The 27,195-nt window shown below is 44.1% G+C and overlaps 1 protein-coding gene across 2 annotated transcripts in view; it reads left to right on the forward strand.

Moving 5' to 3' along the window:
- The window catches only part of LOC310828276 (collagen alpha-4(VI) chain-like), a 100,046-nt gene that overhangs the window by 23,012 nt on the left and 49,839 nt on the right, over nucleotides 1–27,195 (forward strand). For both annotated transcript variants that reach the window (XM_083705461.1, XM_083705462.1), the window contains 9 exons: nucleotides 310–867; nucleotides 2,528–3,112; nucleotides 6,040–6,615; nucleotides 12,981–13,330; nucleotides 15,771–15,849; nucleotides 17,320–17,465; nucleotides 17,566–17,658; nucleotides 22,868–22,921; nucleotides 25,390–25,461. In XM_083705461.1, the coding sequence (XP_083561587.1) occupies nucleotides 310–867; nucleotides 2,528–3,112; nucleotides 6,040–6,615; nucleotides 12,981–13,330; nucleotides 15,771–15,849; nucleotides 17,320–17,465; nucleotides 17,566–17,658; nucleotides 22,868–22,921; nucleotides 25,390–25,461 (2,513 nt within the window). The remainder of the gene's footprint in view (nucleotides 1–309; nucleotides 868–2,527; nucleotides 3,113–6,039; nucleotides 6,616–12,980; nucleotides 13,331–15,770; nucleotides 15,850–17,319; nucleotides 17,466–17,565; nucleotides 17,659–22,867; nucleotides 22,922–25,389; nucleotides 25,462–27,195) is intronic.

Raw genomic sequence — 27,195 nt, forward strand, 5'->3', positions numbered from 1 at the left:
CCCATATGTTATCCATTTCCCACTCATATTGACCTTTTTTACACTCATCGCTACTACTATTGGATTCTAATGGGTTGTTGAATATTACACTATTTGATATTAGTTGTTTAATTTAAAGTTATTGTGACTTTCTATATTGGATCAGATTGTTACTATTAATGTTTGATGTTTTATTAGTATTATTGTGTGTGTTGGAAGCCGTCCAGAGTGGGCGGGGTATAAATAATAATAATAACAATAACAACAACAACAACAACAACAACAACAACAACAACAATATACCCTTATTTTCTCCCTCTCCCTTTTCAGTATGTAGACAATTGCTAGCGGACATTATTTTGCTTATTGATTCTTCTGAAAGCATGGATGACGATCAGTTTGCCAAGACAAAGCAATTCATTCACTTGATTGTCAACGGGTCCGATGTTGGAGCTGACAAGGTCCAGATTGGAGTGCTCCAGTTCAGCTCTAATCTAAAAGAAGAGTTCCTACTCAACCAGTATGACAACAAGGCTGACCTGAGGAGTGCTATAACCAAAATGAAGCAGATTAAGGAAGGAACAAACACTGGGAACGCTCTAAAACTTACTCTTGAGTACTTTGACACACCAAAAGGAGGGCGTCCAGGCATTAAGCAACATCTGATCGTGGTCACAGATGGAAAATCTAATGATGAAGTGGGAATCCCTGCCAGAGCCCTTAGGGACAAAGGCGTCACCATATATGCCATTGGGGTAGTCAAAGCTAATGACACCCAGCTATTGGAGATTGCTGGCGCACAGGAGAGAGTGTTTTCCGAGGATAGTTTTGAGTCCCTCCAGTTTTTGGACAAGACTATCCTGCTTGAAATATGCAATGCCAAGCAAGGTTAGTGACCATACCTAAATGACGGAACTCCCTGCCTTCTCTCCCAGAGTCTCATTGTCTAGCAAATACTTATTAAAAATTGAGGAAATTTTAACAGGGCAGGCTCTACCATTCGGTATGTTGTTGGAGGACAGTTCTGCTTTCCCTTTCGAGCTTGTTACCCCCAGGTGTTCCCACTCAACAGACACAATGACAAGGCTGACCTGAGCAAAGCTATATTTGATGGCAGTAAGATCTGCTTGGTCCCTGCTCCTGCCAACCTAGCAGTTCGAAAGCACGTCAAAGTGCAAGTAGATAAATAGGTACCGCTCCGGCGGGAAGGTAAACGGCGTTTCTGTGTGCTGCTCTGGTTCGCCAGAAGCGGCTTAGTCATGCTGGCCACATGCTGTATGCCGGCTCCCTCAGCCAATAAAGCTAGATGAGCTCCGCAACCCCAGAGTCGGTCATGACTGGACCTAATGGTCAGGGGCCCCTTTACCTTTAAGATCTGCTAGGTTTGATCCACTTGTCAGTCCAGTTGGCTTGTGGAATTGGAGCACCACCTTCGTGTTACGCAGCAAAATAACTCGAGCCACTCCTGTGTATATAACCTGCCAGGATGAGGATCCTAGGGACTGCCTTGTTTTGCCTTGTTTTATACCTGCCGTATTTTTATCCATCGTTTGAAAACGGTTGTAAAATGTGTGTACAACGGTTGTAAAAAAATTTGTGTACACTGGCAGAATGGGATTAAGTGTCACCAGCCGTTGGTTCTTCAGTAGGGTAGATTAGATGCTAAGGACAAGTTTCTTGTATCTTGAATCATTCCATATGTCAGGGCTGGAGTCAGGCGTAGGTCAGAAACAAAACAATCAATTACCCGAGGCCAGGGAAGTTCATTCTTTATTCAAGGAAACAAACCACAGTTTGGTCTCAGCAACGCTTTCCAGGAGGTCTTCCCGATGAAGCAGTTGCAAGGACTGAAGGTCTCCCCAGTACTCACTCTGATTCCTCCTCTACAGGGTCTTTCCCATGCAATTTTCGGCTGTGTCTGCACACAACCACCCTCGTCTCTGCCCGTTTCATTTCTCTGCACATTCTAGGAGACCAGGGGGAAGAGGAGCTGGTTGCAGCAGGAGGGGGAGACTCCCTGGATTCTTCAGCAGTCTGCCTCTTTGTCTTCTGTCTCCATTCCTCTCCAGACCCCGCTTCTGCCTCTGAACTCTGCTCTTCCACAGCCTCTTCCTGCTCACCAAACCCTGATACCTCTTCAGGTTCTGACACCTGCTCTTCCCAGTCTGTTCCTTCTCCCTCTGACCCCTCATCATTGTCCCAACACCAATCCCCTGGCTCTGAGTCTTCTTTCCCTGGGGGTCCCCAGCTGGTGTCAACCCACTGCTCCTTTGTATCCAGCCAGTCCATGACAGTGTAGAAGGAGGAGTTTGGCTTCTTCTGCTTCTGTTAGGAACACAGAAAGCTGCCTCATACTGAGTCAGATGCGGGTGGCGCTGTGGTCTAAACCACTGAGCCTCTTGTTCTCGTGTTGCCACCCTCCGGACCTTTCAAGGAGGAGGCATGCGAAGGAGGGCCTCAGAAGATGATCTCAGGGTCTGGGTAGGTGATGGAAGAGGGAGAGTCGAAATCCATTTATAACAGTATCACTTTCTTCTTTCAACGGCAGAGTGCAAACGAACGGAAGTTGCTGATATCATCTTCGTAGTGCACGGTTCGAGAGGCGTTACAGAATTGCAGTTCCAGGCGGTTCTGCAGCTCATGGAAGCCATTGTGAATGACACGGTGATGGGAAAAGACAATGTTCAGTTTGGGGCCGTTGTCTACGGCACTGTCCCCGAAGAGCAATTCCCGCTGGCTCAGTATTCCACAAAAAATCAGGTCAGAGAAGCCATTTCTAAGCTAAGGCCTCTGGGACAGTCCGCCTTTACAGCGAGGGCTCTGAATTTTGCAAGGCAGAGGTTTGACGCGGCCTACGGTGGCCGGGCCTCATCCCTTGGCGTCACACGGATCATTGTGCTTATCACTGATGAGCCAACCGCACCGACCGATGGGCGCCATCTTTTATCAGCTGTGCAGGCTTTGAGGCAAGAAGGCATCCGGGTCATTGCTATTGGCATAGATGGCGCTAGCAGAACAGAACTCGAAGAAATTGTTGGCGACAAGGGCAGGTGGTTTTACACTTCAAGTTATAGCGCACTGGGGAGATTACATGAGAACATCACTAGTGAAATATGTGACGGATCAAAGCCAGGTAACTGGAATCCTAGAAATGAACTTTATACAAAACTATTTTATTTCTTATTGGATTTTCAATATATATATATATACTTCAATACATAACAAACTTATCTTTTCCCGACTTCCCAACCTATTTTTCTCCCCCTCTGCTGCACATTGCGTCCTGTTTCTTTTATCAACTCATCAATACTGTATTCTGTAATTCTGTAATTCTGTAATTCCTTTTGTTACTCATATTTCAAATCCTGCTCGAAAAGGGCTTCCATCAATCAGCATTAGATTCTCTTATTTTGGCTGCCAATTCTGCAAAGCCCTGTTGTTACATACATAAACAACTCCATCGTCTGTTTTTGAACTTTCCTATAATCCCTAAAAGGAAGGCTTTCTTTTTTTCTTTTCTTTTTTGTATAATTACTTTGAACATCTTCTTTATCTCATTATATATCATTTCCCCAAAAGCCCTCGCTTTCTTGCAAGTCCACCACATATGAAAAAGGGTGCTATCTCCCTGTTTGCATTTCCAGCAATTATTCACAACCTTCTTATACATTTTGACTAATTTGTTAGGAGTTAAATACCACCTTTACATCATTTTCATATAATTTTCTTCTGGAGTGCAACATGCAGTGTGTGCACAACTATTTTATTATTAATAGCATGTCGGTTTCCTTGCTGTAAAGTGTGTTTGAACGTACTTCTGTGTTCTGTTGTTATTATTTTCAATATTTATTAGTCACTTTACTAATAGAAATACTAGAAACATAAGCAATCAATACCTGAGGAAACCTCAAAAACCCCAGGAACAGCAAGTGAATGGGGGAATTTAGGTGATGCTTCAGGAATAGTAGTAATAATAATAATAATAATAATAATAATAATAATAATAATAATTTTGTATATGCCACCCATCTGACTGGGTTGCCCAGCCACTCTGGGCAACTCCCCACAAAAATTAATAAAAACACAATACAGTTGTACCTTGGAAGACGAATGGAATCCGTTTTGGAAGTCCGTTCAACTTCCAAAACATTTGAAAACAAAATTGTGGCTTCTAATTGGCTGTAGAAAGCTCCTTCAGCCAATCAGAAGCCACAGAAGCCCCATTGGACATTCAGGTTCCAAAAGAACATTTGCAAACTGGAACAATCAATTTTGGGTTTGTGGCGTTTGGGAGCCGAAATGTTCCAGGGCGTTCGACAACCAAGGTACGACTGTACAGTGGTACCTCAGGTTACAGACACTTCAGGTTACAGACTCCACTAACCCAGAAATAGTACCTCAGGTTAAGAACTTTGCTTCAGGATGAGAACAGAAATCGTGCTCTGGCAGCGCGGCAGCACTGCAGCTTAAGAACAGTTTCAGGTTAAGAACGGACCTCCGGAACGAATTAAGTACTTAACCAGAGGTACCAATGTACTTCTGCAGTCGCTTGCTTCTGTTTCCAACAGATGGCAGTCTATTCTCAGTCTTGAAGAGCTAACTCTGAAAACTAGCTCCTTAGCCAAATTAAGAAGAGCTCATGTGCGACTGGAGAACAAGTGATTATTATATATTTTATATATATCCGTAAGAGAGTGAGAAGTGGAATGAAATGTGGCTTGGGTACAAACTCAGCTTACAAGGACAACTGTCTCATGATAGTTATGCAGGCTGAGTTCATCTGCACAGAACACAAGTTTAAGGTTTGTTCACTTACTTCCCAATTAGGAATCCTAAATGCCTTTTGAGAGAGTGGCAAGTACAGTGGTACCTCGGAAGTCAAATGGAATCCTTTCCGGAAGTCCATTCAACTTCCAAAACGTTCGGGAACCAAGGCGCGTCTTCCGATTGGCTGAAGGAAGCTCCAGCAGCCAATCCAAAGCCTCAGAAGCCACATCGGACATTTGGGTCCTGTCAGGGAACTGCCATCGGAGCTAGAGGCGGAGGCAAGGCTCCAGAGGGATGCTGGAGAGGGTCCCAGTAGGGAGAGAGGCAGCCCATCTGCAGGGGAAGGAAATCAGCATAACACCAGTGGAGAAGGGGGGCAGATGGGGGAATCGGAGAGGAGGCTCCAGGACTCTTCACCGGAGACCAGCGGGGAAAGCACGGGTCCTCTGCTGCCCACACCCTCCCTGCGCAGAAGACTTCCGCGCAGGGAGAGTAGGAGGAGACTTGGCGTCAAAGAACTTCTTTGCTGGAAAAAGTTCAAGAAACGCCCACTGATGGATTCTGCCAGCGACTGAGACAGCCACGAAGTGAAGGGCTGTCCAGACAGAAAGGGTTCAACCAGGTAACCTAGCCAGGAGTGGCGGCAACTTGCGCACGAGCAACCCCTAGAACCATTACAGGTTCCAAAGAACGTTCACAAACCAGAACACACTTCTGGGTTTGCGGCATTTGGGAGCCAAAACGTTCAATTCACAAGGCGTTTAGGATCCAAGGTAGGATTCTACAAGGTAAGCATGCCCCAGACACATGATTTCCACAATCCCACCCTCCTTTTTTGAGTGGGAAAGATCACTTAAGTTGGAAATTACAGGCGTACACATGTTGGTTAAACAAAGTCCACCCCAAATCACATGATACTTTTAATTCATAGTGAGAGGATTTGAATGTGTGAACCAGCCCTTAGAAGGTGTGTCATGATGATAAGCAAATCCTAAACTCCCAAAGAGTTTCACGTTGCTCCCTAGTCAAGCTTTGATAGTTCAACGAATTTCTCTTGGGATAAAAGTAATAACTAACTTAATAAGCCTATAGCTTCTAGAGACACGAGGCTAACCAGTTTCTTGTGATTTTCTGATTTCTGACGCCTGTTTACTGAGGATAAAACTAAAAGTAGGACAAGGAGATTAAATGAAAGGTCAACATGTCAAAAATTTCAGGTTGAGCCTAACCATGACTTTAGCACAGCATAGACTCATTGTTCACAAGCAAATTGGGTTTTTCTCCCCTCTGCAGCTTGTGGCACCGAAGAGGCCGACCTTGTGTTTTTGATTGACAGTTCCGCAAGCATATCACCAAGAAATTTCTCTACAATGAAGACCTTTATGAAGGAAATCGTAGACAGCTTCATCATTGCTCAGGACAAAGTCCGGATTGGGGTGGCCCAGTACAGCAAAAATCCCCGGAAAGAATTTTATCTCAACGAGTTTGACACCGACGTTGCTATCAAGGGGAAAATTGACAACATCACCCAGTTAAAATCCAGCACCTACACTGGCAAGGGCTTGAGGTTTGTCAAGAGCTTTTTCGAACCCATCAACGGAGGCCGTAAAAACAAAGATGTCCTGCAGTCGCTCATTGTCATCACGGATGGGAAGTCCAATGACTCTGTGGACGAGGCGGCTGCTGCCCTGAGAAATGACAGGATCCACATTTTTGCTATAGGAATAGGGACAACCAATTCTTTTGAGTTGGTTCGAATCGCTGGCGATGCTCGAAGAGTGTTTGTGGTGCAGAACTTCGAAGTGTTGCAAACCATTGAAAGGAAAATTGTCAAAGAGGTCTGCAAACCCGGAGACCTGCCTAGGCGGGGTAAGTTTTCAGCAATTTTGTATGTGTGTTTTTAATGTATACCGTATTTTTTGCTCTCTAAGACTCACTTTTTCCCTCCTAAAAAGTAAGGGGAAATGTGTGTGTGTCTTATGGAGTGAATGCAGGCTGCGCAGCTATCCCAGAAGCCTGAACAGCAAGAGGGATTGCTGCTTTCAAACTTTAGTCTGGCCCCCCACCAGGTCTGAGGGGATAGTGGACCGGCCCCCTGCTGAAAAAGTTTGCTGACCCCTGCATTAAGCTAATGGTATCAGCGGTATTTTATTGTTGTTCTGGCATCTGAGATTCAGAATATTTTTTTTCTTGTTTTCCTCCTCCAAAAACTAGGTGCGTCTTGTGGTCTGGTGCATCTTATAGAGTGAAAAATACGGATATTTTCTTTCTAGCATAGGAACGTTGGTCATTATTCACTGTTAACAGCAGTGCCGGATTATCAAATAGGCAGAGCAGGCACCAGCCTTTTGGATTCCTGTGACAACGGGGCCTAACCTTCCTCACGGTTGTTGTGGGATTTGAATGAGGAGGAGCGGACCATGTATGCTGCCTTGAGCTCCTTGAAGAACAAGGTGGGATATAAATGGATAAATACCGTAGTTTTCAGACTATAAGACACACCAGACCACAAGACGCACCTAGTTTTTGGAGGAGGAAAACAAGAAAAAAAATATTCTGAATCTCAGAAACCAGAACAGCAAGAGGGATCGCTGCGCCTCAAACTAGGGGTCTGCTGCAGTGTTCTCTGAGACACACCTGGGCACTGAGCCATCCAGCTGGTGCCTGGTTAAGGACACCAATTAAATTGCCCTCCCTGTCTCAACTGTAACTGCTATAGGTCTGAAACCATTTCGTAGTTCCTAGCCATAGACCACCTCTCACTGGTCATCAGAGAAACTAGGGGACTGCTGGTGGTTTCCCTGATGTGTTCCAAACTGCCGCTGATCACAGAGGTACCCAGCTCTTCCCTAGCTAAGTTCTGGAATTTAGGTTGGCCTCCCTGGTCAAGCTGTAGTTACTATAGGGATCAAAACTATTGGAGGTCTGCAAGGCTCATGTGCTTCCCAGTTCAGTGCTGGGCTATGGAAAAACTAGGAGGCTTGCCTTACTACCAAAGCCACAACTCAGGAGAGAGCCCTCCAGCTTTGCCTGGCTGAACTCTTGCCTTCATTGAGGTCCAGAGATCTGAAAGCTTTGTATGCACTCTAGTTCTGTATACTAATTTGGATAACCTAAGGGATCTCTGGGGCGATCCCCTCCATCGCTCCCAAATCTGAATCTGAGTCTGAAACTCTTCCTTAAATAGGTACTCAGCCTCAAAAGATACTCCTTGTTGCCCTGTCCCAGCTAGGGCCCCTATGTTTCAAAAGTATTCAAAAGGACTACATTGGCTTGCTTCAGACCCCATTTTTTCAGATACTCCGCTCCTAACCAGGTTTCAAAATTCCTTCCATTCTCCACACACTTCAGGTTGTGACTTGAACGAGCTCTCGCTGTCAAGAAATGCACAACCCTGCACTCGCTTGGCCAAAGGGATGCTAAACCCTGACCGCTCATTCACAATTCATGCACTGGAGTATCTGACATACAACATACAAAACACAAACACCAGTTCCCTCTGCCCCATTTCCTTCTTCCTTATACCTTAAGCTTGGGTGGTTGTCAGGGGTCAATTCTTCCCTTACTGCCACCACAAGCTGGACATGTGATCAGGATGTCCCTTCTCCTTAAAAAAAGGAGGCTTCCTATTCCCCACAGGACTTGTTTTCATCTACTCACCCAGCCGGCTGGACTCTGTCCTGTCCTGTCAACCTCGGTCCTTCAATCCGTTGTCTCCTCTCACAGGATCCAGCAGAAGGGTCAAATTGGCTTCGCCCTCCTCCGAAGAAAAGCCTCGGTGGCGCCAGGAGCAAGCGGCCGGTTGCCCCTTCCCCTGTGCCCTGCCTAGAAAAGGACAAGGGAGCTGCCTTCTGGTCTTTTGAGGACTTAAGGTCCCTTATCCGAGTCACCTGTGGCACCAGAAATGTTAGAGACTTCAGAATCCAGACCAGAATGGAAAAATCCAGGCAGCAATATCTTTAAAAGAAGTTTTATTGACTTTGGTTTATTTGTCAGACAAGCAAAGCAAAGGGGTGCATTCAGCCAAAATGAGAGAATGCCCCCGAACACCAGGGGCAGACAGTTTTTATACCCTTAGGCAAAGCAAAAATTCAGCCCCTTAAACATTCCCCTTTATGCATATTCATTGAAGCTCAACCAATTAAAAAATTGATGGTGGCCTTTCGGTTCCAAGCTGCACTCTCCACTAGGTGGTGCTGCGAGCTTATAAACTATTTGATCTTCTTACTAATTCCTAGGAAAACCACTTCTGACCGCATGCATGTAAAGATAGCTACTCACAATTCCTACTAAAAACCACTTGACCCCCACCTGTGTTTGTGGTTTTAGCAGTTGCTCGGCTTAAGTCTGCTTTTAGAACTTTGTGGTGGGCTAGACATCCTGGGCAAACAGACAGTTTCTCAGAAAGAGCTCAACTACCAGCAAAATCCCCTGACCGCATCCTCTTGCAAACTCGCTGTGTTGCAAAAATATTGTCTTTGCAAGCAGGGGAGAGAGAAATGTCTTTTGGCTTTTAGTTTGCTCTCTAAGATGGCTTTCAGCTTATAAAATGGCTCCAGCCTGGCTCTCCAAAGTGGACCTCTGGTCTCCACTCCTTCAAATACAGCCTGTCGCAAGCAAAACGTTTCTAAGCATTTATACAGCCCAGATGTTTGAGAAACAGATGTGCAGAAAGAAGCCGCAAAGCCTTAACTGGCCTGGGGACTAAGGACCTGCTAAAAAGGAATTGCAGAATGGTTCCACAGCCCCTCCTAGCGGTCTGCATATTATCACTGTCATTTTTAATACTTGGATTTTTTTCCAGTTCTTTACCGTAAGATCCCACAGTGGGTTACAACAAAATAAAAATAGAAAAGTGATATCAGGGTCACAGGGGATGGTTTCTGCCCAACTTTGGGGGGGACTGGGGGGGTTTGGTATGCATGCGTGATGTCACAAGGCAGAAGGAGGCCTGGCGGTGTTCCACTCTATCCCCCAAACCCAAATCAAGTCCCTTCAGCACTGGCTCTCTGAGACAGTTGTGGGTAAGGCAGCCTTTCTTGCTAACAGTGGTGCAGGCTGTTGGCCTAGATGGGCCTTTGATCTAACAAAGTTGGGCTGTTCCTTGGTTCTTATCTATCCTTATGTAGCTTGGAATTAGCAAGTGCCCAGACTTTCCTGTCTAAATAAATACTCATAGGATTCTTATGGGACTGAGGAAGTAGCAGGTGAATGGTCTGAGTAGAGTATGGCTTTATTATAGGTAAAGGTAAAGGACCCCTGGACTGTTAAGTCCAGTCAAAGGCGACTATGGGATTGCGGTGCTCATCTCGCTTTCAGGCCAAGGAGCTGGCGTTTGTCCGCAGACAGCTTTCCAGGTCATGTGGCCAGCATGATTAAACCGCTTCTGGCGCAACGGAACACCGTGACAGAAACCAGAGCGCACAGAAACGCTGTTTACCGTCCCGCCACAGCAGTACCTATATACCTACTTGCGCTGGTGTGCTTTCAAACTGCTAGGTTGGCAGGAGCTGGGACAGAGCAATGGGAGCTCACCCCATTGTGCGAATTCGAACCACCAACCTTCCGATCAGCAAGCCCAAGAGGCTCAGTGGTTTAGACCACAGCGCCACCCGCTCCCTCTAGCTTTATTATAACTATATTAGTATCAAAATAGTATATTGACTCAATATATTGTCGGTTGACTGCCTTATCTGGTCTAGTTTGTGTAGAGAGATGGACTCTGAATCTTAAATGAAACCTGGGCTGAAACTTTTCTAGATTCTAGTATTTTAGAACTGGGAGGAAAAAACAGATGGAATCTAGACAAATATAAAAACCGTTCTGAAAATGCTTTTTAAAAAAGCGTTTTTAAAAAATACGTTGAATTTTCCAAAAGACTCATCTCCATCTAGTGTCACATTGTATATTGCATGTAAAACACACTTAAAACGTTATATTTGCAGCTGCATAGCTGAGTCCAGAGTGGACTTGTAAACATTATAACACCCAGTGCTATTTTTCTAGAAAAAGAGGCTGCAGAGTTCACCACAAACACCTCCATTGTTTTCTAATACAGTGGAACCTTGGTTCTCGAACGCCTTAGTACTTGAACATTTCGGCTCCCAAACGTTGAAAACCCAGAAGTAAGTGTTCCGGCTTTTGAACATTTTTCGGAAGCCAAACATCTGATGCGGCTGCCGGCTACTGTTTCCGGGGTGCCTGCGCCAGTCGGAAGCCACACCTTGGTTTTTGAACGTTTCAGAAGTCGAACGGATTACGTTTGAGAACCAAGGTACCATTGTAATGGCAACAGTGCACACTGGAGACGTGCTCAGTTCCTGCTGGGAAAAAAAGCCCTGACATAACCAATATGATTTCATTTTTTTTGAGGGGGCGGCGGCAGAATTGATACTACAAGTGGGTGGCAAACATTTTCTTTGAAGAAAAATGCGTGAAATGGCCAAGGATAGGTTAACTCCAGTTCCACGGAGAAGGCAACTCAGAGCCAAAACTACAGCAATTCAATCTGGTCTTTGACATTCTGCTCCAGTGGCCCAGAGAGTCTCATTTCATCTAGCGGCTAATAACTTCCTTCCAGGCCTAAGTTTGTAGTTAGAAGAAGTGCTGAAGCACAGCAATATGAGCAGCGGCAGCCAGAGATCTAATCTTGAACTTGTTTTTTTGGAGCAGAGCTAATCCAATTGCATCTGATTACTTTTGGAACAACAATAACCATAAATGCTTCTCTCTCACACTCTCTTTTCTGGTCTCCTGCGACAGAAGATTCCTACACAACCACAATTTTATTGTTCTCCCCTGCCCTTCCAAATTAAAACACAATTCTATGTTCCGGTCAGAGTGGCCATTTAATGTCTCGTGAAATAGGAGGGATGTACACAGATCCAGTTTGGGGAAAGAACTTGATATGGTCTTTAAACAGCAGCCTTGTTTTGTACTCCTGAGACATACAGCATGGGATCTTTCCTTTGCAAAAAAGGAATGCAAGGATACCAGGATAAACAACCAGACCAAAAATGAAGAGTTCAAAGTTCTATTTCCTAACCAAATGTTGCAGCAAGGACATTCACTCTCCGACGGAGTTACCCTGGAAAAGTGGAATTATTGTGCCTAGCAGAATTAACCCTAATCTACCCCTGCCCCAAAGATGGTGCGTAGTCACACATAGGGTTGTTACCCATCCTTATAAAAATATGGTGGTCCTTCTATGGGGGAGAAAAGTGTCCCCTGCCCGTTTAGACCTCAAACAAGACATATCCAAGCTCCTCCTCCTCTTTGAAACTGCCTGGGCAGAGACTGGGTCCAGTGCAACGAGGCAAGCGAGAGCCTGAGTGTGAGTTTGTGCAGGCAGAGGGGGGCGCTACAAGGAGGGGAGCTGAGAGCAAGAATTATCACAATATGAGAGCAGAGGGTGGGGTAGGGTGGGGCTGGGAGGAGAAGTTTGAGAGTGTTTTTGCGTGGGCAGAGGGTGGGTCACAGAGAGCGAGAGAGGTGGGGTTGCAGTGCATTGGCTTGCTGTGGTAAAGGTAAAGGGACCCCTGACCATTAGGTCCAGTCATGACCAACTCTGGTCTGGGGTTGTGGCGCTCATCTCGCTTTACTGGCCGGGGAGCCGGTGTACAGCTTCTGGGTCATGTGGCCAGCATGGCTAAGCCACTTCTGGCGAACCAGAGCAGCGCACGGAAACGCCGTTTACCTTCCCGCCAGAGTGGTACCTATTTATCTACTTGCACTTTGATGTGCTTTTGAACTGCTAGGTTGGCAGGAGCAGGGAACTTCATGGCTGAGTAAGGATTCGAACCCTGGTCTCCCAGGTCCTAGCACAACACCTCCACTGCTCTGTCCCTCTTATTCTGCCCTTTGCTGTCCCTAGGTTTTGATATACTGAAATATCTTAGGACCATTTGATGTGCCCTTCTGCAGCAAGAATTCGTGGCAGAGCTTTCTACTGCTGCTGCGGTTGGAAGCAGAACAAACTGTCCCGTCAAGCATCTCAGTCCTCGCTGGCAGCTAGGTATGGCTTCTCATAAAACCTCAGCCAGCAGAAGCCAACGAGTCCCTGTCTGATTCAATGCAGACAGTTTACATTAGCTGAATTCCCAGGTGCTCTCAGGAGAATTTTGGCCTTTGAATTCTCAGCATTTTACTCCTCCTACACCCATTGAGAAGATCGCAATGAACTTGTGTTTCCTAATTATCTGCCTTTCTGTTTATTCTCCCACTCCTCTTTACAGACTGCAACATGGACATTTCTGTAGGAGTCGATTTTTCGGAGCGTGTGAGGCCTGCCTCTGCCTTGCCTTTGAAGCAGAGGATGCAAGTCTATTTGCCCCGCCTCTTTCAACAAATGGGTTCCGTGATCAATATCAGTTGCGTCACCGAGTCTCCTGTCAACATCAGGTTTAGGTACCAAGTGTTTTCTGAAAGTGGCCAGGCCTTGTTTGACTCCAACTTTGAAGCCTACAATGACGAGATCGTTCAGAAATTCTTGGCTGTACAAACAACAGTGGACACTTACTTGAATGCAGATTTCCTGCAGTCCCTTTGGGACAGATCCCTCAGCCTGGCCTCCGCTAGAGTAAAGGTAATAGGGTTGTTTTTTTTTGGGGGGGGTCTGTTTTTATGTGTGATGGGAAATGCATCAAAAGACCATCAAATTTCAGTGGTCCTTGAGCTGTTCCTTGCTGTGTTCTAGCCATGCCAAATCACCCTCCAACGATTTGTATGCTGCAGGAACAAAAGTGACTATAAAAATATTATATAAAGGCACGATCCAGTCCTTTGGGCAGCTGCTAGGTGGTGCTAGTGCTGCATCCCCATCTCTGAACAGCAACCAAGCCAGGGAGTCCACAGACCACAGGCATCCCAATGGCTGCATTGCGATGGTGGAGGTGGTGAAAAATCCAGTAGTTAGATAGGCTTGGTATTAACCACTGTGGCAATTCTGGTTTTGATGAGCCACTTTCCCCATCACTCACTGCTACCTGCAGGAATCCTGTGGCTCAGTGGTAGAGAGCATCTGCTTTTCATGGAGAAAACCCCAGATTCAATCCCAGGCATCTCCAGGTAGAAAGACTCCTTATCTGAATACCTTGAGACCCTCTGTTGACTAAACTCCTTCTGGCGAAGCGGGACACCATGATGAAAACCAGAGCGCACGGAAACGCTGTCTACCTTCCTGCCGTAGTGACATCTATTTATCTATTTGCACTGGCGTGCTTTTGAACAGCTAGGTTGGCAGGAGATGGGACAGAGCAATGGGAGCTCACCCGTTGCGGGGATTCGAACTGCCGACCTTCCGATCGGCAAGCCCAAGAGGTTCGGTGGTTTAGACCACAGCGCCACCCGTGTCCCTTTTCTGGTGCACCGCAGCCTCACATAATGTTTCTTAAACTTGTCTTTTCAGCTATACATATTATATCAAACACAATAAGGCGGGCAATATGAAAATATTGTAACATACTTATGAGAACAGATAAAAGTAGGACAATGAACATTAATGCTACAGACCGGTTATAGATCTGTATCAACCATGAAGTCTTTTTTAGATATATCCCAACTGGTCCTTGGGAAAGGTTTTCTTTATAAATGCTCTCTTGTCCTGGGAAGAATGTACCTTTTTCAAAACAATATATCATCCAATTGGCATTCTGGAGAATGGTCTCTTAACAACAACAACAGCAAGAAGAAGAAGATAATAATTTATTCTTTATATGCTGCCCATCTGACTGGGTTACCCCAGTTAAAATGAAACTTCTCAGCTAAAAGTCTTCTTATCAGCCACTAAGGAATCATTTGGACGTCACCCAAAGAATACTGTTTACATTGTTCATTGTCCTATTTTTATATGCTTGTTCATTGCAAGTATATGTTTGTATTGGTGGTTCTTAACAGCTGGTTGTTTTTGATACATAGGAGCCCTCATTGCATATGGCAGTGGTTTTCAACCGGTGTGCCGTGGTGCCGTGGCACCCTGGGGTGCCTTGAATGATGGTCAGGGGTGCCGTGGGCAAAACTGGCCTCTGCTCCTCTTTCCTTCCCTCCCTTCCTCTGATGCCCGCTCACGTCTCTGCCTCCCAAAGGCTAGCACAGCTGTTTGTTGCAGCAGCCCTGGCTACAAACTTTGCAGGCGAATGGTGCCTCTGCGGCCGGCCAGGGGGTGCTGGCTGCCAGGAGCTGAGACAGACTTGAAGTAAGCAAGCAGGCAAGAGAGCCCAGCATGTCAGTCTGCCAGCCCTTGCTGTTGGGAATAGACATACAAGTCCCAGGCCCCTGTGGGGCAGTGTGAGGAGGCACCTGTTATGTGCCGGCGTGGTTGCTCAAGAGCGAACAGGCAAGACTCCCACCGGTCTTTTCCAGGCTTTATTATCTGTACAAAAACATTTACAGTGCAGAGCATCTCAAGCCCATGTCTGCTCAGTCGCTAGCAGAATCTGGGAGTGGGCAGTCCTTAAACCTCCCCCAGCATAACAGTCTGTTGACCCCCATCCTTCTCCTCCCCTCTCTGCGCGTAAACCGACTGCGCAGAGAGGGCGTTGGCAAAGGGGGACTTGTCTCTGCCCCGCTTTGCTCAGGCTCGGTATTGTGGCTCTCTCTAGCATCTTCTGATCCCTGAATCCCTTCCCCACTGGAGGCGGGGCTTCCCTCCTCGCCGGAGGAAGATCTGCCCTTCCACCTTTCACCTCTGAGCTGATGGCAGTTCCCTGACAGCACCTCTCTTTGGGGCAGGGGGGCAGCTCAGAGACCACAGGCTGCAGCAGCAGGTGCCTGGAGGACTCCCAAGGAGAAGGAAAAGGAGAGGAGGCTGTGGGAACACTCCACAAGGGTGGGTGTTCGAAAAGGGTGAGAGACTGCCAGTTCTGCAGGCAAGGGGTGATGTAACCGGGCTCCTGAGCCCCACAGGGGTGCCGCAGAAAGAATATAGTTGGTCAAGGGAGCCGCGGACTCTGAAAGGTTGAAAACCTCTGGCATATGGTAATGGCCACATCCCTTTTGCCATTCTCATTGCTATTGTTTCATCACAGGTTCTCTTAGTTTTTTCTGATGGGCCAGATGACAGCATAGAAGTGCTCAAAACAACTGCCGACGGTCTTCGCAGGAAAGGTACATAGATGCTATAAAACATTTCTACGTGGTGGTACCCGAGACATTGCGCTTATAAGCAGAGCCAGGAGCAGAAGAAAGGATGCACCGATGCTTTTGAGCCTGCCTTGCTTATTCCTCCTGCCCTTTATCTTCTGATAACCAAAATGCGCGACATTTTCATCCATACGGGAGGTATTCCGTAAAGGCCGACCGTCTTGCACAGACGGCCAGGACACAAACAGAACTTCCTGTGACTGACACTAACATTTCAAAAACACCACACTGTTGATGCCTGATCATTGTCCAGCTGGGTTGTCCAAAATTAAGAGAGAGCTAATATGTTCCCCAAGACTTTGGTGTTCGGAAAATTCAGTTACGAATTATCTGGACTCCTCAAAGCATGTTGACGTGGCTTTAGCTTATGGGATCAGATGCAGTGGGGGTGTACACATTTGGGTCCTCAAAAAGAAAAAGGAAGAAATCAATCATCTGTCTTAAAAGTTTCCAAAATAAGAAGAATGAAGGCAGCTGCTGTAGGTGTCAGAGATAGGTGTCAGGTTCTAACAGAGATCGTATCCCTGGAGAAAGTTTTTCGCTCGAAATACGCTGGAAATAAAGAATGCCATCTTTTCTTATACAGCTGTGTTTCATTTTAAATAATAATAATAAAAATACACCTACCATCTGTTAAGCACAGAGCTGATTCTGGCAGTCCCCTTTCCTCCCAGAAGAAAGCTCAAAAATGAAATTTCACTTCTGCTTTGAATTCAGCTCAAGCATGAAGAAATTGATGTGGCCAGCCCAATTCCTGAGAAAAATATCCACACAGGAACGCATACTGTAGGGTCCATCCTGATTTTACTGATTTCAGACTTGTTTAGCCCAATTTGATGAAAGCCATCCATAGATTGATGTGTTAAATGAATTCTCTACAGTTGTTTTGCTTAAAGGGGAATGAAATCAAGTGGGACTTTCAAAATTAAATCTTATTATGCAACGCAATAAAAACTGCAAAAATATGAGTAAAACATATGGCTGAATATTATCATTAAAGTTTGTGTTCCAATGAGGAATGAATAAAAGCCAGCTTTCTACAAATTTACCCATTGAGGGAAAAGTACACTTTTCCATATTATACCAACTGAGCAGAGATTGTGAGTTCTGTGATGTAATGCAGATATCAGCAAACTTCCCAGTTCTATTATGTATTTTGTGGTTTTATATCTTGATTTTATTCTGGGAACCACCCTGAGACCCACAAGTATAGGGCTGTGTATCAATCAATCAATCAATCAATCAATCAATCAATCACTTCCCAGAATGTGAATGTTTAAACATCCAAGAAAAGATGTTTAGGGATCATTAACTCTGTCTTTTCTTTTTAAAACTTCCTCCCATTATTTTTTTTTTAAGAAATCCAAAATATGAATTTTTACACTTCTACTTTAGAAAATCCAATAATTGGTTTTCATACTGTTTCCTTTTCAGGGCTGAATGCACTTTTAACGATAGGCCTGGGAAACTTTCAGGAATTCCATGAACTGCAGGAAATAGAGTTTGGTAGAGGATTTGAATATATGGAACCTTTGCTCATTGGAAACCCAGAACTCCCCAGCAGGTTATGGCGAGTGTTTGTAAGTTTCTTCCAGGAAGAAGGAGGTAAAGGGATAAGACACTCTCCTCGGTTCTCAATGGTGCCGATGGTAGCAATGACTGGCACCCATTATTTTGCAGGATACTGTCACTGAACGAGAATGCTGCAATGTTTGCTGCAAATGTTTTGGGGAAGATGGAATTCGGGGTGCGCCGGGAACTTCTGGAATAAAGGTAAAATGAGAGAAGAGTGGAGCCGTATGAGTGTACCGCAAGTGGGGCTGAAGTGTGGTTTGCTTATTTTTTTATTAGATTAGCCATTCATCGACAGATCTTAGGTGATTCACAAGATATAAAATTGAAAAATGGTGCTGCCACAGTCAATATCGCTTGAAGGAGAACAGCCAGATGAAACACTGATTTCTTTCCTCTGCCAGCCTGTGAACAGTGATGACATCCTAATACAGAGTCAGGAGGGACCAGAATTCAGTCCAACATCTTGGTATAAATAAATATAAATATATGATGATGATGGAATAGGATGTCCCAATTTGCATCAGAGAAATGTTGGAGGGTATGTTATGGATCTCATCAGACTTCCTCTTTCAAGATTTCCTATTGAAGTTAAGACCCATAAGGTGACCTGCAGACCCATAAAGAGTCAACAACTTAAGAAAAGAAAAGAAAAGGATACTAAGGTATTACTGTGAGTTCACAATTCTCAGTATAGTTTAACAGTTATCCCTCTTCACAGGGAGTTCTGTGAGGGAATAGCAACCTCCTAATAACTCTCAGTACCCTTAACAAACTACAGCTACCAGAATGCTTTGGGGGGAAGGCATGGCTTTTTAGTTTTTATTATTTAATAATAATAATAATAATAATAATATAATAATAATAATAATAATAATAATAATAATTAATAATTTATTTATACCCCACCCATCTGGCTGGGTTTCCCCAGCCACTCTGGGTGGCTCCCAGCAGAATAATAATAATAATAACAACAATAATAATAGTGATAGAACTTCAAACATTAAAAACTTCCGTAAACAGGGCTGCCTTCAGATGTCCTGGAAGTCACCCTGAGTGGCTGGGGAAACTAAGCCAGATGGGCAGGATATAATAATAATAATAATAATAATAATAATAATAATAATAATAATAATAATAATAATAGTTTTAAATGTATGGTAATAATGTGGCATTTACAGGAATGAACTGATTGGGGGGTGGGTGGGAAATCTCCAGTAGCACCTTAAGGGACCCCTGACCATTAGGTCCAGTCGTGACCGACTCTGGGGTTGCGGCGCTCATCTCGCTTTATCGGCCGAGGGAGCCGGCATACAGCTTCCGGGTCACGTGGCCAGCATGACTAAGCCACTTCTGGCAAAACCAGAGCAGCGCACGGAAACGCCGTTTACCTTCCCGCTGGAGCGGTACCTATTTATCTACTTGCAGACCAACTAAGTTTGTTCTTGGTATGAGCTTTCATGTGCATGCACACTTCTTCAGATAAGGTGCTACTGGACAATTTTTATATATATTTCTACTGCGTCAGACCAACACGGCTATCTGCCTGATTGGAAAAAGTAAGGGACAAATACGAAATTGATCCAAGTCCGTTTTCTGTGGTTTCTTCACTTACTTCCATAAAGTCTGAATGCTTCGGACAAAAATTTATTAAATCTTTCAAACCTCAAGCGTGCAATAAGAATCCAACCTCCAGCTTCCTTCGTCATGAATCTTCTGTCAGACGATGGATCCCACAATTGTTCGGCTGTCAGTTTTCCTTGTTAACTTTTACCACTTGAATGGCTGAAAGATGATTCACTAATTATTTTTGCAGGGGTCTGTGGCGAACTCCCCTGCATTTCAAAGACATGATTCAAAGAGAGTAAGGAAGGAAGGATTGCCACACACGCTGTTGAAAACATATACCAATTTGATTGTTTAGTAACGTTTAATAAACTTCAAAAAAAGTGGTGTACAGGAGGCAAGATACCCTTGCCTCATACCCTCCAACATTTCTGTGTTGATAATAGGGATGTCCTATTCCATAAATTATTTTTTTAATATTTATACCACACACATCTGACTGGGTTGCCCAAACCACTCTGGGAGGCTTCTAACATGTATAAAAACATAGTAACACATTAAACATCAAAAGCTTCCCTATACAGGGCAGCCTTCAGATGGCTCAGGGGTCACATAACTCCATACCCTCCAACATTTCTCTGATGAAAATAGGGACGTCCTAAGGAAAAGGAGGACATTCCGGGATCAAATCAGAAACTGGGATGGCTTCTGTAAATCCAGGACTGTCCCTGGAAAATAGGGACACTTGGAGTTGACCTACTGTTGACACAAGTGCTAAAAAAGGAAACCCAAATATTTTATATATATATATATATATATATATATATATATATATATATATATGAATGATATATTTCCATAGGGCCTGCAAGACAGAGCTGTTCTGCCAGGCCTTTGGTTTGGACGCAGTATGACCCTTATGTTTCCCTCCCCTTATGGTTTTGATCTATGGGCTACTTTTAAAATGAGGCTGCATTTTAAATTGTATTTTAACCTGTATTTTAAATTGGTCCCCCCCTTTCCTATTATGTTTTTATTGTAATTTTACTGGTGTTAGTTGCCTTGAGCCCCGCTCTGGCCGGGCAAGGATATAAATAAAATTTATTAGTATTAGTATTTATTATATAAGTAGGGAGCAAGAGTAGTGTATGGCCTAGTTGAATTATACATTTCAAGCGGTATTGCAACACTTTAAATAGACACCATTTACCCTCACAGAGCTGCAGTTCCTAGGAAGGTGCAATGGTCATCCCACTTCCCAGGGAATTCTGGGAATGGTAGTTCTGTGCCTGCAACACTTCTCCAATGAAAATAGGGATGTCCTATATAATAATAATAATAATAATAATAATAATAATAATAATAATATTAACAACACTCTACCCATCTGCCTGGGTTGTCCCGGCTAGTCTGGCTGGCTTCCAACATTTATAAAAACACAATAAAACATTAAACATTTTTAAAAATTCCCTATACAGGGGCTGCCTTCAGATGTCTTCTATAGTTACTGGTCTGGCCCACTATTGTTTTGATTGGCCAACAGACTTGGAAAAGAGAAGAGAGAACAGTTTCCTCTGCTTGTAGCATCCAATGATGATGATGATAATAATAATAATAATAATAATAATTTACCCCTGTCCATCTGGCTGGGTTCCCCCAGCCACTCTGGGCGGCTCCCAACAGAATATTAAAAACACAAGAAAACATCAAACATTTAAAATTTCCCTAAACAGGGCTTCCTTCAGATATCTTCTAAAGGTTCTAGAGTTACTTAGCCCCTTGACTCGGGAGACGGATAACTCCATACCCGCCAACATTTCTCCAATGAAATTAGGAACATCCTAAGGAAAAGCGGGACATTCTGGGATCAAATCAGAAACCGGGACGTCATCTGTAAATCCAGGACTGTCCCTGAAAAATAGGGACACTTGGAGGGTCTGCCTTAAACAGCCGTTCCCATAATTCTTTGGAGGAAGTCCTGACTGTTTAAAGTGGTATGTTTCTGCTTTAAGTGTGCAGTGCAGATGGGCCCAGATAGCAACTGGTGTGAGCTGTATACTATTGTCTATAAAACACAGAGCTAGGAGTGGGGTTGGACGCCAGTCCCTATGGACGATGAACTAAACTCCTGACATTCCCCTTAAAGAAGCCCCTGGAGGAGACGGTGGTTGCAAGCAGTTGGCTTCTGTTGGGATACTGCCAGGGAGACAAATTCCATCATGCCCCCACACCAATGCCGGACGATCCATCAATCTCCCGTAGATACGCAGTATCAGTCAATTAGCGACACGAAGCCTCAGAAATAGCTTTCCACATTCCAGAGCTCGTGCACGCTCTATCAGCAGAGTTCGCACAACGAAAGATGCACTCCGGAGAGCATATTTACAAGTTTATTCAGCGTTGGTCAGAACAAAGAAAAAAACATGACTGCCTGCTTCGACGTCTCAGGCACAGAGAGAAACGAACGCATAAACATCCTGTGAACAGGAAATACGCAGACTCTGTGGCTCACAAAGCCTGCTCCCTTTTAAGTTGGAACGGAAGTATCCTAACAGCTTCTTGCTTAATTCCCTAAAAATTCCCCCTTCCTGATACCCAAGTGTCAGTGAGGACAGCTTTGCTAGGAAGAAGAACCTGTGTTTGAGGGTCTGGTAAAATGCTTTCAGCTGGCACCAAAGGCGGGACAAGGGCTGCTAAAAAGCTTTCTGTTTGGCAGACACAGCTACCTGTATTTGTGTCACTGGTTTCATCTTAGTTTTTAATGATGCTGGTTTTACAGAGCTTTGTTTTTAAAAGGGTTTCCTGGGTTTCAGCCATGTTTAATCTACAGTTTTATTTGTTCCCCGCTTGGAGAGCATTTTGATGAAGTGGTTTGTAGATTTTTCCAAATGAAGAAACCAAAGAAGTCCGCAACATAGGAAAATAGTATATTCTCTGCAAGTAAAAATTAAAAAGTAAAGGACCCCAGGACGGTTAAGTCCAGTCAAAGGTGACTATGGGGTTGCGGCGCTCATCTCGCTTTCAGGCCAAGGGAACCGCCGTTTGTCCGCAGACAGCTTCCGGGGCATGTGGCCAGCATGACTAAGCCGCTTCTGGCGAATCAGAGCAGCGCACGGAAAATAGTAAAGAATAAAAAGAGGTCACCTCAGTTTAAATATGGAGGTCTGGCTGGAAGAAATATGGACCTTATTGGGACAGAGCTTCTCCGAGACTTGGTGTTTAATACAAAGGACTATCAAAAAAACCGGCAGAGAGGAATTGAAAGATAATTAAGAGCCTCGGACGTGAGGTCTCCAGGCTGATAGTTGATAGATTGATGAACATTTCTTGGGGATCGAAACCGGGAAAGGGGGGGGGGGACTTTGGGAATCCAAAGGGTGTACAATTATATTTCATTTCTTTTTACTTTGTTTCGTTACCAGTATAAAAATTGGGAAACTCGTGGAAGGGAACTTGGGTCGACTTTAGAAAAGGGTTTAAAGAATGAGCATTGACGTATAAATTAAGGTTTATAAGTTAAAATTGGTTAATTAAAACGAATTAAATATAATAAGGTAAAATTTGGGGACAAGAACTTGCTGAGCTAATAATTGGAATTGGAATACAAGAAGGGGAGGTGTGGGGAAGTCAGGGAAAGATGTTATTGAAAATAAGGAATGTAAAAGCTATGTGTTTTTAATTTTTCTTTTGTTTTCTTGTTTTTTGAAAATCTCAATAAATATCTTTAAAAAAAAAAGAGGTCACCTCAGGACTTTGAAATAAGTGCAAAGAAGCTGTGTTATTTGTAAGAAGCAGCATTTTTGAATTAAATGTGACTCCCTCTCTCCGAACTGCTGTTTTTCAGGGACGTGAGGGCTATCGAGGGCACCCTGGTCACCCGGGTGAGGAAGGAGGGCCGGTAAGTAAACACATAGTTCTGTGGGACAGAATGCCCTGCTCGCTTAGATGAGAGTGGCCTGGTTCTGTTCCTGGGAATCTGCACAAAGTACGACTTTTAAAAGCATTCCAAACGCAGAAGATTTATTTATTTATTCATCCATCAGCCCATATAAAAATTTATAGCCCACCCTGCTGTCTCAAGAGAGTGGGACCTCCAGGCTAGCTTTCTCATACACACAAATAACAATCTCAGTTCTCTTAGTCCTGCTCAACTTGAGGGCAAAATGAGACCAGCCATGCCTAAGACGAGAAAAGAGGAGGGTGCCAGTAGAGGTAAAAAGGCAAAGGCAAAGGATCCCTGGATGGTTAAGTCCAGTCAAAGGTGATTTGGGGGTTGCAGCGCTCACCTCACTTTTCAGGCTGAGGGAGCAAGTGTTGGTCCGCAGACAGCTTTCTGGGTCATGTGGCCAGCAGGACTAAAGTGCTTCTGGTGCAACGGGACACCGTGATGGAAGCTAGAGTGCACGGAAATGCCATTTACATTCCCGCCACAGCGGTACCTATTTATCTACTTGCGCTGGTGTGCTTTGGAAGTGTTAGGTTGGCAGAAGCCCTAAATCAGTGGTGCCCAAACTTTTTTCAAAGAGGGCCCGATTTGATGAAGTGAAGGGCCGACCAAAGTTGTTGAGCTTTTTTTAGGATTGAAGTTGTTGAGAGCTATGTGCTCACTGGCATTAGAATGCTGAAGAAGAATTCTCTTCCTATATTACTATATTATATTCCTACTACTATGCTGCTATTTAGTGACTGAGGAGAAATATAAATATAATATAAATATAAATAATAAGTTATTATTATTATTATTAAATTTGATTCAGTACACATTTAAAGCTGAACATGTTAAATTCACACTTTCCGAAACCATATATGCTATTGTTTGAAATGTATACGTTTCCGAATTTTGCAACGCATTCTTTACAGAAATTCATACGGTCAGGAAAACCATGCATGAAAGTTAATGTGCTGAAAATAACATGCACAAATGTGTTACATTAGGAAACTTGGTTGCTGAAACGTGCACATTGGTCACAACTACGTATAAAAATGTGTTTGGCAAGATAGATTCCGTGGGGATTTCCCTCCCCCCCCAAAATTATGAAATTTGTGAAGAATTGCACTCACCATTGGAAAAACAAGAAACTGAGAATACAGAATTTGACGGACCCTTCCATCTCTATTATTATTATTATTAGTAGTAGTAGTAGTAGCAGAAGCAGTGAAACAAGGATCTACAACAAAATGTTGCAGAGTGAAGTTCGAATGTTCAACGGCCCAAACTACTAGTCCAGCCCTTCCCTTCCCTTGAAACTCAATTCCATGGCTACTACCCCCTGGTTTTTCCATTTCCCCCATGCTTCTCAGCTGCCGGGCAGTATCCCATAACCCACTAAGTGTACACAGTCCCCTCTGGACTACTTTGCTTATACAAGCGTGACCGGAAAGTTTGATGAATGGTCACAAAAATCGGACAGTGAGAAATATTCAAACATACAATCGGCATTGGAAACCCACAAAATGCTCACAATTGTGTATGGAGATGAAGCTGTAACTCAAAAGACAGTGTATGATTGGTTTAAGCATTTCTGTGAAGGGCGGCAAACCATTGAAGATGACCCTCGTTCTGGCAGATCATCAATGAGTAGAATGGCGGCAAATGCCAACAGAGTTATTGAGTTATTGATGCGGGATCGGCATTTGTCTGTCCGAATGATGGCGGAAGAATCGCATATTCCATGTGAAATCACTACTGGGGTTCTTGAGGTGTCCCATCCTCCATATTCTCCCAATCTGGCCTCAAGGGATTTATTTCTTTTTCCAAAACAAATCTGCACTGAAAGGGCACAGATTTTCCAACATTTCACACGCCCAAGCTGCTGTGACGAGGGAACTGAAAGAGGACTTCTCCAGAAGTTTCCAACAGTTCTATGAACATTGTCAATGGTGCATTGTGTCAGGAGTTCAGCAGGAATTCTAACACATTGTATCAGAAGGCCTGTAAGGTATGTATGTTCAAATATTTCTTGCTGTCCGATTTCTGTGGCGATTCACCGAACTTTCCAGTCACACCTTATATATTTTTTAACTTCTGCAAACTTTGGAGATCCCTTGTACTTGCTGACACCTCCCTCTTGTGCATCGGTGCTGCTGCTTTGGCTACATCAAGAATGCAGAATCAGTTCAGTATTCACAGAGAGAGCAAACAGTTTGAGTTATGTGAAGCCCTCACGCTGTGACCCGATGGCTTTTAATTTATTATTGTTAAGGCTGACACCCCCTAACTCAGTAAAAGTCGGCCATAGCCATGTGGCAAGCGGGCAGGCTAGCAGATATCAAACACTCTGGTTACAGGTCCTCCAGAGACAGTCAGCCTTATGCACTGGTTCATGTGGGAAGTGTGGCTTTTACCAATCTCTCTTTCTTCATTAGGGAGATCGTGGTCTAATGGGTATCGCTGGCAAACGAGGAGAAAGAGGCTGCGCTGGCGCAAGAGGCCTAAAGGCAAGTGAATGGTCTTGAAGTATATTTTTCCTCAGGGTGCATCCAGATCACTATTCTTGCCACAATTTATTTCTTTTTCTCTTTTTTTGTCCATCTGTGGATTTTCGTGTGGCTCCATCATATATCTTTGAGAATCTGGGGCTCACATTCCTCCCCTAGAGGAATGCAGAATATGTGCCTTTCCACCTCTAAAGCCCTTAATTTATCTGGATGAATTAATTTCCATGGATATATCCCTTAGACTGAGTCGCCAATGTGGTACCCTCCCAAAGCTCACCAGCCCTGGTTGTCATGGCCACTGGTCAGGGATGTTGACAGTAGGAGTCCAGCAGCATCAGCAGGGGACCACATTGGCGACCCCTGTTCCACTAAAACCAATGTGCAAACTAAACTGATAGTGAGTCTTGGTGAATGGGTGCAAATTCATTATAAAAGTTCTGTCTGGTATAGCTGTTTACCTCTTGTCTGAGGTATGAGTTGTTAGTAAAGATTGTCATGGACATTCTACTCAGTAGGGATCCAGAGTAGATTCCAATATATAGTTAGCAGAGTGAAAACTTAAACAAATTGCAGGATTCCCAAAAAATAGACAAGAGGCAATTAATATTTCATCCAGCAGAGCTTTACTGCAACAACAACAACAACAATTATAATAATTATAATTTATTTATAGCCCACCCATCTGGCTGAGTTTCCCTAGCCACTCTGGGCAGCTTCCAATCAAGTGTTAAAAACAATACAGCATCAAGTATTTAAAATTTCCCTAAGTTTTTAATTTAAGTTTTTGAAGGCAAATGAGCATAATTTGTCACAAATCCAATACATCGACGATTGGCACTGTCCATAAGAAATCCAGTTGTGGCAGACTTAACTTAAACTTACAATAACTTATAAGAAGTCTAAAACTTAACGCTAAGCATACTGTGTACAGAACACCACACCAGAAGGAAGAGAAATAGAAAGCAAAACCCAGGCTCCTTTTGGACTTATTATTGTCAGCATGACCTTGACAGAAAAGATAAGAGAGCCAGTTTAAGCCAGCTGTTCTCAGCTTCCCAGAAGGACTAACCCAAACATCATGAACCTTCTGCTTGTTTCTTTCACGCAGAGAAGCTTCCAGAACCCTCTTGAATTAATTAGAATAGGAAAGATCTCTACACGTCAGATCAATACTTTCTGCACCAAGAAATGCAAACTGACAAAGATCCACTAAATACAACCTCGATAGGCCACCCATACGAATGCCAGAAGAGTATAAGTAATCTAGATCTAGATGCTGTTTTTTTTGGCTTTATTGGTTTCCCTCACACTTTCCATGGATATAAAAAGGGTCCTCCACTCTGCGTCTGTTGCAGGAACAAAGCATTGCCCCATAGGGAAGTTTGATGTTTTATTATGCTTTTATATTTGTTGAAAGGCATTCCGAGTGGCTGGGACAACCCAGTCAGATGGGCAGGATATCACAGTGGTACCTCGGGTTAAGAACTTAATTCGTTCCGGAGGTCTGTTCTTAACCTGAAACTGTTCTTAACCTGAGGTACCACTTTAGCTAATGGGGCCTCCCGCTGCCGCCGCCGCACAATTTCTGTTCTCATCCTGAAGCAAAGTTCTTAACCCGAGGTACTATTTCTGGGTTAGTGGAGTCTGTAACCTGTAGCGTCTGTAACCTGAACTGTCATGAATCTTATTTTTGAATATTCTGGTTTCTAGTATTATTAGTTTGGGGGGGGGGAC

The sequence above is a fragment of the Podarcis gaigeae genome (genome assembly GCF_964106915.1).
Source record: "Podarcis gaigeae genome assembly, chromosome: 12".
NCBI lineage: Eukaryota > Metazoa > Chordata > Lepidosauria > Squamata > Lacertidae > Podarcis > Podarcis gaigeae.